Genomic DNA, 15,000 nt, shown 5'->3' on the forward strand with positions numbered 1-15,000 from the left:
TTTATGTGTAATGTTTAATGGGTTAAGTTGCTGTCAATATTTCCAAAGGAGGGATTTATTTTGAGTGTCACTGCAATTAAATAATTAGCACCTCAGCAATAATGACATTTAGAGCCTTCTACTTTCATAACCTAAAATTTTCGATTAACGAGCTAACCATGGGCTACAGGACTACCTACCACCCCAGCACCCTCCTCCCACACATCCTTGTAGGGGAGTGTGGGCAAGTGATTACTCTCGGATTAAGTCTTGCCTTACCGGCAGATATGTGTGGCATAATTAAATAATGGCTGCCTCACCCGAACAATCCCAATGCATACGGGCTTCCCAACGTCGTCAGATCAGCACAATATTAACCATGACACAGGCGTAACCAGCCCGGTAATTAATGCAGTGAATCAATTACAAATTAGTCAATTTGGAGAATTCCCCACTGGAGTCCACTCATTACCAGTGCTCTGATGGAGTCGCAAGTTTGTCTCTTGGGAAGTGGTGTCACTTCATTGCTCTCATTTTCTATCTGTCTTTATCTCTTTTCTGAAGGTAGGCTTCGGAAGACAAATGGAGGATGAAATTGATGCTGCCTGCTCCTTAGCTTTGCATTGCAATTTAAAATGTCAAGTACACAACATTCGATTATAGGTACAACTGGAGAAGAGCATTAAGCTAATCAAAGTTAATGAGGACACCTTTACAAGGGTATCCTAAGTACAAATAGGCTGTCTACCACCAAGCTTTGAAGACTTTGTACTATACAAGCACATTTTATATAAACCTTTAAAAGGCAGTTGTAATATTGATTTTGCCCATTGTTTGTGTTTTTATTCTGCACATTTCCTTATAACATTCAATAATACTGTCAAAGGTTATACAGCAAAAGTGATGGTCGTCTACTGTATTACCATATTTCCGCTATCCACTGCCCCTAAATGATAGTGCAGTGGCCAAATTACAGGAATTATATAAAGTATACCTAACTAAACAGGTATTGAAGGAAAGTGGTAGCATGAATTATATGCCTTTCTCTGCACACTCTGTATTGATGGTTCTCATAGCATAGGATAAGGTGAACACCACACTATTCATTTCCCTGCCAAAAGGTGAGAATCGCTCTTAATGACAGAGGGCTTTCTAGCTCAATTCAGGAACTGTCAGGGAGGTGAAATGGGAAAGACTGCCATGATGAGAGACAGCAAAAGAGAGTATGGATGTGTGTGTATGTGTGGCTGTGTATACTTTTTCCTGCCCACAAGTCCATGAAAGGCAAGGAGCGTTCAGTAAACACAGCAGATTAAAAACTAAAGATAGACATTATATATTACCCAATATAAAATTCAGTAATGTATTTTTAATAAATAATTCAACATTGCTCTTTGTTTTTTTTAAATGCATTGTTCACTAACATAAATGAAGGAAGAAAAATAGAGGAAAATATTTTAAATCCACTCCAGTACATCACCACCCCCAATTATGATCTCAGTGATAAACATAAAGTGAAATCACAGCTATTAGACAATGAAAACTGAAAACGCATCAGCTTCTTAAAAGTAAGCTGCTGAGTGGCAGAACAGATGTACTGAGTTGCTTTAAACTGAACAGGTGGGTGTAAAATGTTTTACAGGGATTGCAAAGTCTTTGTGGACTTTTATTACACCCTGTAAATGAGTTTGGCTCAAAAGTCTAATGCTTAAAAATAATAATAATAATAATGGAAAGCAATGACAGCAAACATTAATCAGAGCTGTTGCTGTAGCTCCTTAACTTGGCCAAAATTCAGGAAAGCAGGACTCCTTCAGCACGAGCAGTGATGGTAAACTAGCACTGACTTTCCATGACACTTGCAAACAGTAATAGTATTTTAGTTGGCCACTGTGGCACAAGTTTGGTTATATTTTATTCTTTTTGATTTTTAGGATAATCAGTGAGTCTCAGAAATACTAATTTTGTGTTTAATTATGTTAAAAGCCAGTCGGTATCATATCTGATCAAAGTACCAACTGGCAGAAACACTGATCTCACAGTTTTGATGACTGATAACTGCAATATGCCCGACATCTGCATCAGAACATACCCAGAATAAGGTCATTTTTATTTAACTTGTTCATTACATAATTATTTAGTGTAACACAGTCAATATACTGGATGAAAACAAGACAACGTGAAAAATAAAAGGAAATAAAAGACTGATATTGATTTTCTCTCGGTTTACTTTCCTAAGGAAAGCAAGAAGAACTGTGTCATGATTGTTGTGTGAGCTTTGACTAAGGGAGGTGAGTTAGATAAGCTGAGAGACATGACCAAATGTGCCACCTCCATCTATTACTACATCAGGAAAGTTGAACCTTTTGCTTTGTCCATAAGAACAAAAATAAAAGGCAGACGTTATAACAGTCTAACATATGTCCCTTTTTTCATGTCTGTTCAGACACCGCAAACATCTGAATCAGTATCTGACCAAAAATCTGCATAATAATTTTTAAGAAAATCACGTGTCTCATACAGATGGAAAAAAAAAACATTCCAGATAAAAAAAGAAGCATAAGAGTCCTCAAATGCTGCATTTAAATAAATGCTTTATATTTATTGATCTTATATTAAGGATGAATAAATACATACTTGTTTTTGTATATGTTTCTGTGGTAGCCCAGTTTGTGCTTTTTACACATTCACATTGTTCTCAGATCTTGTAGCACAATAGCCTGGAAATCATAAGGCTACAGATACAATTTAGTCTGACACCCTCTTAAAACACTAGAACCAGAGATAGGGTATTGCAGTGGACCTGTTAGTTTTGCTACATCACAGTTTCCTATCCAGGGTCTACTAAATTATTTTAATTGTGTATATATAAAAGTTCTGAAAGAACTGAAAGAGGCTCAAGACACTTGCCCTGATGGCATAGTATGTAAAATATAGGATTGGGCACAAACCTATGATAGCCACATTTAAGGGAAATTGAAATAAGCTGGCCTCATCTTATAAGTTCCCTCTGTGAAAGCTTAAACCGGGGGTGTCGAACTCCAGGCCTTGAGGGCCGGTGTACTGCAGGTTTTATATATCGCCCCGGGTCAACACACCTAAATCAAATGATTAGTTCATTACCAGGTTTCTGGAGAACTTCAAGACATGTTGACGAGGTAATTTAGCCATTTAAATCAGCTGTGTTGGATCAAGGACTCATCTAAAACCTGCAGGGACACCGGCCCTCGAGGCCTGGATTTCGACACCTCAATGCCAATATTGTCAAGAAAGTTGTGAGAGATTTCTTTTCTAATTATGTAACCACTTTTCCTGAAAATACACCATAGACCAAATAGAATTATGAAAATGCTTTCTAAGAAATCCTGGCTCTCCTGGATTAAAATGAGATACTGAAACCGTACGTGTACTCGATTTTCATACATTATGCGTTACTGTTTTTCAATCCATTTCTCTTTCTTCATATGATTGTTTCACTGTTTAGCCTTTCTTTCCTTCAGAATTTGAGGATGGTGTATTCTGTCAATGATGCATTCACCTTACAGGGCTTTTTTGTCATCATGCTTGACAAGTCGACTGTCATCCTGTCGCAACCAATGACACTCCAACTGAGTACTACACATTGCCTCTCTGTACATCACCCTGAACAGGGACTTCTCAAAGTCACCCATTCTTGCCAATCTCATTAGCCAGCAACAGCCAGTCCAAATATCAACCACATGCCAAACCCACACTTGTTAGTAACAAATATCAGTTTATGATGTTTTATCTTGCATTCAGTCGTCATAAAATTATCTGTAACTTTGTGATTTTTTTATTTCAGTACACTTAAACTAGTTTTTTTGCTTTGTTATAAAGATAATATAATATTTCCCCTTTAAAATCCTCACTTGTGCTTGAGTAAAGTAGTATTCCTAGAAAACAGCTGGCATTCTCCCACTGTAGAGGCAAATGAAGGACGTGGAACGCCAACAGAAAGGTTTCAAATCTTTCATGTCACTTGTTCTTTTGGCTTTTGTTACCACAGTTAACAACAGAAAAATCTGTCTAATCTCACACAAGAATGTCTTTGTACAGCCACACAGGCATCATCATGCACAGGCACACACACACTAATAGATACACACATTTGCACACGCAGACACACATAAGCATAAGACAAGTGGTGTAAGAAACACAAGTGAGAGTTTCTCTTCATCGTCAAAGATGAGTCATCCTAATCAACTTGCCAAGGCAATAAGAGTTACTTCTGTGATTCAGAAACATACACTGGTGTGCATACTTCCACACAAATACACACATACATCAAAGGCAGTATCACCTGCAGGTGTTTGAAGTGGCTCATATTGGGTTTGAGCCACTCCAGAAGGATTGAGGTATTACTGAGGAGCTGGTGGGTTGTAGGTGGGCACTTGGCATGGCAACACTTCTGAGGCTGAGAATGAAAAAAGGATATCAGTTTCACCAGGGCCACTTAATGGGATGGCGTCGCAACATCATATTATAACCGATTTAGGAAGTCATTTGCCTTCATTCACAATAGAGTTAATTTCAGAAATTATTGTCAAAACAGTAGTAAAGCAATATGGGACAACTGCCAGCCAGTAATATTTCCATTATATGCCAGTTCCACTGAAGGTGATCTCCTGGAAAAAGTCAGGAGGTTTTCTTACTTACATTTGTAGACACTTCATCCGATTCTGTGTCTGTGTACAAATGTGGATGTGAGCTCAGGCAGAGGATTTAAGCAACCGATATGGAAATAGAGGATTGAGGCTTAGCAATGCAAACCTTAAGCCCACCCCCAGTGCACTTCTGTGTATCTGACTTCAGTGACCGCAGCCCTGCAGAGCACATATCTTTGCCTCAATATGTATGGAAATGAGAGGCAATCATGCTAACGTGTGTTCAGTGTCTTCAAACATGCTAATGGTGCCAATGTCCTCCACCCGCAGCCTAACATTTCACCTTTTCCTCACACCTTTTGGTTTACTCTGTCTCTTCTGACCTGGAACAGGTATGTTTTTAATTATGCGTAAAAATATACGTAAGACTAGCCCAGTCCACTCGTCTGAGCTTCTCCTGCAGTGTGCAGGAAGAAAATCTTCTGCTCTTTCTCCTTCCTTCACTGACTCTACCCCCCAAACCTCCCTCTCTTCCTTTAGAAGTCAGGGATTGAAGGACTCAATTTCAAAACTGTGCACGTCTCAGTGACTCAAGTGAGGTTTTTGTTCCGCTGCCACACTTCCGTTCACAAATGCTCCAGCGAAGGGAGGAGGGAGAAATCCCTGTTAATCTAGTGAATCTGGCTCTCTAGGTCTTTTTTGTTCACTGTTGCTGAGATCCTGATGCATTGATCTCTTAGGAGGTATGTAGGGTGTGTGGTTGGATGAACTGAAAAGTTGCTAGAGGGAGTCTGACGTCCAACTGTAGACATAATCTCTTTTTTTTTAAAAAAGCTGTCTTTATTCACTTAAGAGATTGCAGATGATCAACAGTTTGCACTGACCCCTTTGAATTTGTAATGATGCATTGGTATAAATAATTACTTGTGTTACTTGTGTTAAGATTAAAAAGAAATCCTGAAAATGCATGCAAAGACCATTACAACTTAGATTTCTGGAAGATGTGGCCCACACACCTATCAACACACTGAAGAGCTATTTTTATTGGTAGAAATCCAGGACAACATTGTGTCATGGTGTTATATTTAGCAGGTAATTTAATGCTCTAATTTCACTGTAGCTAAATTGAGGGCATAATGCAAATCATTGTATTTAGCGCTAATATAGACATAGAAAAACTGTTGCACCGGCACCTGTGCAGTCTGCATTGATAATCACATCAGCTTCTTGAATGTTATATACAGATATACTCCTTTGGGAACTTATGCATCAAAACGTGTTGAAATCCAGGTGCTTGTCTCCCTGAAGTACTTTTACTATGCGCTTGGCCTGCACCAGTGGTATTGCCAAGGGGTGCTTGTTTTGTTGATCTGTGTTTAATGAAAGTGACCACGCACAGAGCATATTCGGCCATTAGCTCAGCAAGAGCCTGTAATCACTACAAGTTGTTTCCTTTTTTTCTCGCAGTTCATTATTGAACAAACATTCTGTGGGGGGGAAACCATGTGTTTCTGCCACTTCCTTCTCCCTCTTTTTATTGCCTTTGCAGTGTTGCACTTTCGAAGCTATCGATTTGGTGGCTTGAAAATAACAAACGACAGCTATGTGAGTGGGACAACGAACAACCTCAGAAAATACAATATAAAAGGAATCCGTGAAGTATGTGCCTTGAAGTAATTATTAGCTACTGCATATGCTTAAATTTAATCAGCCAGAGATGATTGCTTTTGCTGTTGTGTGCTGCCCTCAGTCTTCTGTGAGGAAGAAAGAGTACCTGGATATGGCAGTGTCCAAGGCTATGTCACTGTGCTACACAGAGTGCCGCATATTTGGTTTTGTAGCAGGGTTGAAAAGACCTTCAAACTCAGTGGAGTGAATGTGACTCATCTAAAGACCTTGCCAAACTCTGTGTTGACATGGAGGCAAAGAGTACTACATACACTCACTTGAAAAAAAGCTCAATATATTCTCTATGTACACATACTCTTGATTCAAATCAATAAATGTACATTTATGTCAGTTTAGTTGCACCATCATAATGCTCCTCAACATTTGAAGCCTCAAACCCACCACTGCTCCTATTAATTCACTGGATATTTTCATCAGCACAAAGAAGTTTACGCTATGTCCTTTTTTCTCCAGGTAGTTTTTAAATTGATAAACACATTCAGAGACATACTGAATGTAACGTCCCCATCAATCACTCACATAGGTACACAGACACTCAAGGCCTGTCTGTTTCTATTAATGGTAATCAGCTGGGTAATGATGACAGAGCTGCGACTGTGGCTTACTTACTGGTGGCTGATGGCCATGCTCTCTGACAGCTGTCAGCCGCCATGACTACACTGCCAGGGCCCTCCTTAGGACTTATTTCAGCTCAGTACATCAGCTGCAGCAGCACTTCACACACAGACTTGTTGATTATCAGCATCAGTGGGCCGGCGTGGAAAGACTTCTCTGACCGCCTGTCTGCTAATGACAGCCACCATGATGGTGGATGGGAGAAAGAGGACACAGCCTGTCACTTTGATTCATGCAATAGCAGATCCAACTGGATGGCTTCTCGCCAAAGTCTCGACAGTCGTTATATCCCCTCCTAAATGACATTTAAAGTGTGAAGCAGTGCCTGTCCTTGTGGCTCAGTCACCCCAGGCCAGGCCCCGGACACGAATCCCGAACCCTGTGCCAAGTTTTGAAGTAAGGTCACAAACCCCACAGTCAATTCTTCTCCTAGATGCCTGAACTCAGCTCATTGGCATTATTGAACGACCTTGAAGACAGATGCTTAGAGTACATTACTTAGTTTGTTTGGTTTTTTGTCTTGTAGTCCTCATATTAATTTTTTTATTCTTTTGCTTTCCTATTTTAATCTATTTTATTATTGTACCTATGTCCACCATCGCTGAATTATTTCAAATGCTCCGTCCTGAGTTTGGCTAAAACCTAAACAGAAAATAGATGTTAGAATTGGTCAGTCTGGCTAATTCTGTTACTGATATTTAAGAAATGGGAAACTTCTGTCCATATATATTTGTTTCTGCACATTACCACTGTGAATTTTAAATGTAAGTGCAGACTTTCAGCTGTAATTCAGTGGGTTTAACAAAAAGATTGTATAAAAATCAGATGAACTACAGAATTTTTAATACAATCCCTTTATTTCAGTGGCTCAAAAGTAATTGGACAAATTATGTAACTGAAAATACTAATTTTTAGTACTCCGTTAAAAACACTTTCAGACAATGACAGTGTTAGGGTATCTTCTGACCCAGTTTTTTGTGACTTTTGTATTATAAGGATGGTTAAGTTCCAGTCCTACAGTTAGACTCAAGTTTAGTTGTTTCTATGTCTCTGAGTTTCTTGCTCCCCAGTTTGTGGTTTCCTCTCTGTTAGGTTTTTCTGTCTCCATGTTTGTATCTCTCTCCGTGTCGCTCGCTCGCTCTCTTGCTCACTAACCTTTTCCCCCTGTTCCTCTCCTTGTGTCTCCTCTTTTGCCTCTTTGCTTGTTCATCCCCTTTGCTGTGTGTTAGGTCTGTGTCTCAGTGTTTCTTGTTTTATCTCTCGTCCTGTGTTCAGTGTGTTACGTTTTGCTTACCCGTCTCATCGCATCCAATTCACTGCAGTTTCACTGTTTCCACTCTTGTCATGCCTCAGTGTATTTATTGTCTGTCTTTCTTGGTCCTTTGTCGGTGCGTCTGCAAATCTCCTGCTAAATCCTCCTTGTGTTTCCATGTTTCCTCGTTAAAATCCAAGGTATCTCAAGGCATTCCTAGTGTTCCAGGTTTTACGTTTGTTTATTCTAGCTTCCCCAATTTAGGTGTTCCACTGTCTGTTTTTTGTTATTTTGGATTACCTATTTCTGTTATCTGCCTTAATAAACGCCACATCCTTAATTAGAGTACAGTTTTGTCTTCTGTGGTCTGCATTTGGGTCCTCTTATAAAGACACATACTCGTTTTCATCCAGATGTCCAGGTCTTTTTGCGTTGCTGAGTTCAGAGTGCTTTCTTTCTTTCTTTCTTTCTTTCTTTCTTTCTTTCTTTCTTTCGTAGAATGTACCAGACTGTAGATTTTGCCACTCCTACTACTGTAGCAATTTCTTGGATGTTTTTTTTTTTCTGTTTTCTCAGCTTAAGTATAGCTTGTTTCACCTGCATGGAGAGCTCCTTTGACCGCATGTTGTCTTTCACAGCAAAATCTTCCAAATCCAAGCACCACACCTCAAATAAATTCCAGGCTTTTTATCTGCTTAACTGATAATAACATACATGTAACGAATTAACTGCTCAAACCTGCCTGTAAAATAGCCTTTGAGTCAATTGTCCAATTACTTTTGGTCCCTTTAAAAAGAGGGTGGCACATGTTAAGGAGCTGAAACTCCTCAACCCTTTGTCCAGTTTGAATGTGGAAACCCCCAAATAAAAGTTGAGAGTCTACACATTATGTCCATGTCTATTATTTAACTACAATTGGAACATGTTTCAGTAAACATGTAAACTAAACCTGTGTCATTGTCCAAATATATATGATAACAATGAATATACTGAACTGCAAAATAGGCAATGTTAACATCAATTATATTTCTGTCAAAATATAATTTGTTACAGACACTAAACATGAAGTTTTTAGTGGTTTTTGAACTGATAACAGTTTCTGGAAGACGCTAAAATGGATGTTCTTGCAGAAATTCAGTGTTATCTTTTTTCTTGATCAATTAGATATTATGTGATGAATTTTAGCCTGAGAACATGCAGCCACTATAAACACAGAACTGTGATAACCTTGTGCCTTTTGCCTTTACACTAACTTGTTTACTGAATTAATTTTACATTCGCCATGAGAAGCACAAGTTGTTTTTCTTCTTTTTTTTCCTAGAAATGTGTTGTTAGTGTTTTCATCTATGCAACATGTACACACTTAAAATGCACACTAACACTTATTTCCATACCTCTATCCACAGTCTATCAGGGAAGTGACAGGCTATGTGTTGGTGGCTCTGAACCAGTTTGACTACCTGCCATTAGAGAACTTGAGAATCATCCGAGGAACCAAGCTATACGAGGACCGCTACTCCCTTGCAATCTTCCTCAATTACAGACGTGATGGAAACTTTGGCCTGCGCCAGTTGGGTCTAAAAAATCTCACAGGCAAGTTGAATTATTTTCTGGTTACTCACATTTTTTTATGTTAATGGACACACAATGAGTAAAAAAAACAATCCAGCTTCAAAACACCTGTAATATAAATTTTTTACAATTCAGAGTTGAGTTAGAAGAATCACATTAAAATCAGTTGTGTGTATTAAGAAAAATTATAACAAAAGGTGATAAAAATAGAGGAATATTTTCATTTTATGTTGTTTTTAGGCCTCCGTGCAAGCAATAGTTAGGGCAAGAGGCCCATTCCATGAAAAAGACAGTGAGTGTCTCCAAAATGATTCCCTCAGAATCACAACGCCTTTAGTACAAGAATGCAAAGCACATGAAATGCAAAGCACATGAAATACACATTTAACCTGCGTTAACTGCAACCAAATTAAGTTTATAATTATTGCAAGTCTCACAGTCTAAAGCCAAATTCCCATTTATGTTCAGCATAACTTTGCTATCGCTACCAAATTTGAGCATTTATATCATGGATACACTCGAGCTTCAAAAACAAAAACTCCATCATTAATATCTTAGTCATGGAGTATCAAACACTAGAAGTCTAGATGTTTTCTGATAATTCACAAACTTCAAAAAGTACTCTTTGGGTCAACTTTAAAGGGTTCTATCACCATGTGACATATTTAGCTGAGCAAAACAAGTTATAGAATATGAAATGTTTCCTTTTTACCTAGATTGTGATATCAGGCTCATCTTCTAGTTGTCATTCCTTAAAATATTCCTTAAAATATATTTTTATTTCTGCTTCTGGAACTTAAGAAATTTAAAAATCACAACTTTAAAAATGTCAAATTTTAAACTATCACCATGTAATTTAAAGGCCTGTGACTCTGAAAATATTCAGTATTCAACTATGACTCATGGAAGTCGTGACTGGAGTTTTGTCAAACAAGATTAAAAAACTCAAACATACAGCCATGGATGTAAACTGCAGCTTGACTCTTTTGACAAAGACACAGAGCATACTGTATGTATACTTGCACTTATAATTCACATTGCACAATCAAACAATTTAAGTGTGCTGGAAGTGGGTTACCCTTTACTTTTTTTTTCTCTATCCTGACAGGGTGCTGTTATCACAGTTCACCTTTTTATATGAAGGGGTATTATACCATCTGACAAAGTTGTGAAAATACATCTAATTTATCATTTCCAGCTATTGCTCAGACAAAAAAGTATTCTTGTATGAGTTACCACCTGAAATCTATTTGAGAATATTGTGTCCTAGTGATTGCTGATAAACTGCATAGTAAGAAGGAAAGGATTGTGTGGGCGGCTCTGCCTTTTTATGAAAAATGATCTAGTGCTAGAAGGTTATCTTCTGCAGACTGACCCTGAGGTCAGCACAAAATGAACCTCTAGACTCGCAAAAAAGATGCACAGCTTTTCCACTACAGAGCAGCACACCTTTCTTGCAGTGTGTTCGAAATAAGATCAAAGCTGCCATTCACTCATCTTGAAGCTAAATCCAACATCACAAATGATCAAAGCGGGTGAAGATTTGGACAGAATCGATACTTTGTGGTTGCTGAATAAGAGTAAATAAGGGTTTGTATGACCTTTGAGAGCTCGGATAATGTTCAAGATGGAGAAATAGATACATTAAGTGGTCAATGCATCAGCACATCTCTATGCTTGTGTGTTGATCACAATAAAAATGTCATCTGCCACGCATGTTAGCTCTTGTTCTGCAGCAGCTTTGACATTAATAATGAATACCTGTATTGTTGCCTACATTTAAAAATAACAATAACAAAACATAAATAAATAAAAACAATAATAACTTTTCTTAATTGCTTACTCAAAGTGGGTCATGTTGGGGCGGTGTCTGTTGCAGGTGACAAACTAGTACACATGTCTTTGGAAAAACTAATTGAATATCAAGTGCAAAAACTGTCACTTTTCTAAAATGTTTGGTCTGCTGTCATGAAAAGCAGTCTGACATCCACAGGAAAGCGTTAAGAATGATATATGAATGATTAGTACCACAAAAAATGCACGCATGTTACAACTGATAAGGAGTGTTGTTTTAAAATTATTTCTTAATTAGAATGCTCTTAAATTAGATTTACAGCACACAGAATTTACTAGAATTTAACAACTACCTATCTAAAAAAATACAGACACAATATAAAGAATTCCAAGGGAAACGTTGAGTCATAAGAAGAAGACAGTGACATTGGCTTGTTCAAAAAATGTAAAAGAAAAGAACAAAATGACCTGGTGAAAGATTAGCATTCAATTCGTGACATTTATGAAGATGTGTGAGGATGGTACTGAGACTGTGCCTTCCTTAACTCTTCCAAATTCACTTTCTAAATAATTCATTGTTGTCTTCAGCTGTTCTTTCCTGGTTGTTCCCCAGAGTTGCGAGAAACAACGCAGCCATCAGTCTGCATGTGCAGTTTCAGTATGTGCTGGGGTGTTAACGTTCTGCCTTCTATTCTTTCTCACACGTGGTGCCATACTTTAGAATTACATTTGTCCAGCATAGCGTTTTGCTGTGCCCTTCCTTTTCCATTGTGGTGCCAAGTTGAAGTGAGCGCGGAGGGAGGCCAGGGCGGTTCTCTGTGAGAAGCTGCTGTTTGATGTGCCATCCGTGGCCTCAAGCCATGAAGTAGAGGGGGAAGTTATGCACAACAACCAGGGTCAGAATCTGCTCTACTTCATAACTATGAGTGCTTGTGTTTCACCCCTGTGCTCGCTTTCGTGGTGACAAAAACATGTTGGTTGTTGTTTGTTCTTATTAAAATGCAATCATTTAACGATTAAAGGTTTGGTTTGTGTTGAAATATATTATGTAGAGATCGGAAATGGCTCTCACGGGTGCCTCTAGAAGAACAATTAATATACCCCACATGGCCTTAATCATCACTTGGTCAGTGTGGGATTACATCAAGGGAGATAAGACACTGAGGTGACCTAAATCACAAATAGCTTGATAGTATTACTTGTAAAAGGACCTATCCTCTTGTGTCTTGAACTTTTCACACGTACATGCATGTCAGCTTTGGGTAGATAGGGCCGTTCACGATCATGTTTATAACTGTGGACCCTAGAAAACCTTTATACAAACTTGTCACTTCAGAACAAGAAACTTGTCTTGAAGGGTCTATCATATCACTGTTTTTTGTGCAGATGGACCTGACAGTTAAACAAGCTCTTGCTGTGGGGAGAGACAAGTCACTTGTGTCCCAGTTTGTTCTGTTGCAGTTGTCATCATTCGGCTGTGCGCAAGCGGAGAAAGGAAATAAGCTAAAACTATCAGGATAAACCCGCTCCTGTACTTCAAGCAGCAGAGATCAAACTCTTCCTTTCCTTCAGCTGCTGTAGCGAGTCCAAAGCAGTCTCATTCATTACGAGGCCTTTGATGTCGCTGTCATATTAGCCCATCGTTCTTCTTGCAGTAGCTCCCTGGGGAAGTGTAAAATGATCAATAAAATTCATAAGCAACATATATAAGAGGATAAAACATATTAAATACATAAGGGGCTAATCGAAAGAAGGTACAGTGAAAGACCCCTTCGGTGCTGAAACCCACACACAGTTCTACTTGGTTTGAAATTGCCTTGGGATGAAATCAATTTGTCGCTAGTATATTGTAGCATTGCACTTATTGATTTTTCTGGTGCACTCTCCGCGAGCTGTGAATGGACTCTCTGGATTTGAGGGGACTGGAGGATGGGGTGGAGGACGTCTCTGGCTGAGCAGGGATAGGACTCCCTCTGATGCACCTTTCAATCAAGCTTAGCTAAGTTATCCTCATGAATATGAAATATAAGGCACAGTCAAGCCGGGGAAAGTTAAGGATAGTGTGTGTGCACGGGGGTGTATAGAATAAGAAATATAGGCACAAAGTGCAGAAAGTTTAGTTGTGTTATTTGACATTTCTTCCTCTGGAACAAAAAACTGTCCTGGCCGTTATAAGACTATTCATTTTTAGGCATTTTGGGTGTGCAAGTGAGCTCTCTGATAGCTACAAGGAAAAGCATTAAATAAGTCATTCTTTTTACGTCTCCCTATGTCCAAGCAAGAAAAAAGGTTAAATACAGCTGGCTTCTGACATTTTCAAAGTTCCCTATCCATATTTTGATGCATAATGACCCGCACTGTCCTCCTTCTTGCTACGGCAAACATTTTCACCACTTCTGTGTGGATTTACACGAACCCTGGGTAGCCTCTGTGCTTTCACATGGTAATTACAGCCTGCTTCCCTGGCAAAATAATAACAGCCTCAATAAGGAGCACAACACAGATGAGCTTTCTGATTTTGCCCCCCCTCCATTTTCCTCATTTCATTTCTTTCAGATTTGTTTTGTGTTGTTGATTCATTTTTCTAACCACCCTACGCCTGCACTGCGTCTGTCCAAAATGAAGCATCCAATCTGAGGCCCCATCTGCTGAATGATCCTCTCTCATCGCATGCATGTACACAAGCCTGTGTTTTACGCCAAGGCGTTAACCACTCCTTCATGGCCCATCTGCTCTCTCTTTGTCTATCCCATTTTTTGTCTTTCTTCCATCTCTTTATCCCTGTCTTTGGCTCTCTGTTGGTCATCATATTTTAGTTGGCTGTCTTGATTTGTCACACTGATGCCTTTCACACAAACACATGCATGCTTGTACCAATCTGTACTGTATGCAAAAGTCTCTTGTGCACTTGAGTCTGACTCTGTTCTCCAAAGGCGACTGCTGTTGTTGAGTGTGTAAATCGACCACGAACATACAATATCATCTGCTCAGTGTGTCCTTCTGGGTGTTATGTGACAGTGATACACAGGGGAAGCAGGAAAAGGATGGAATGGGGCACGTTGACGGAAATGATTTGAGTTAATGTATTTCTCCCAGACAAGGAACTGGTAAATGGGGGGCATAAAATTGGTGCCTTTTTCTGATCCCCAAGATTTTCGTTCGCCGTCTAACTACTAGTAGACGAAAGAGAAATTCTGCCACGAGAGCCAGAGAAGATTGGTCCAGTGCACATCACAAGAATTCAGCCAAGCCTCTTGCCTGGGAGCCCACATACCTCAGGTCTCCTTCAATTGTGTGTCTAATTGATTACTTCCCATGCAATTACTCCTGTGTCACACTCAATATTTCACCACTGCAGGAAGGGGGGCAAGATGGGGCGTCTTTTTGAAGGACGACATTCATATTGTCACATTTGTGAGCCTCTAATGTGGATTGTGGGGAAGCACATGTTAAACGTAAGCCCGAAACAAGCCA

General features: G+C 39.1%; 1 protein-coding gene across 3 annotated transcripts in view; it reads left to right on the plus strand.

The window, feature by feature from the left end:
* The window catches only part of erbb4b (erb-b2 receptor tyrosine kinase 4b), a 322,434-nt gene that overhangs the window by 167,869 nt on the left and 139,565 nt on the right, over window positions 1-15,000 (plus strand). For all 3 annotated transcript variants that reach the window (XM_085136594.1, XM_085136596.1, XM_085136595.1), the window contains exon 3: window positions 9,567-9,753. In XM_085136594.1, coding sequence (XP_084992720.1) covers window positions 9,567-9,753 — 187 coding nt within the window. The remainder of the gene's footprint in view (window positions 1-9,566; window positions 9,754-15,000) is intronic.

The sequence above is a fragment of the Neolamprologus multifasciatus genome, chromosome 16, assembly GCF_963576455.1.
Source record: "Neolamprologus multifasciatus chromosome 16, fNeoMul1.2, whole genome shotgun sequence".
NCBI lineage: Eukaryota > Metazoa > Chordata > Actinopteri > Cichliformes > Cichlidae > Neolamprologus > Neolamprologus multifasciatus.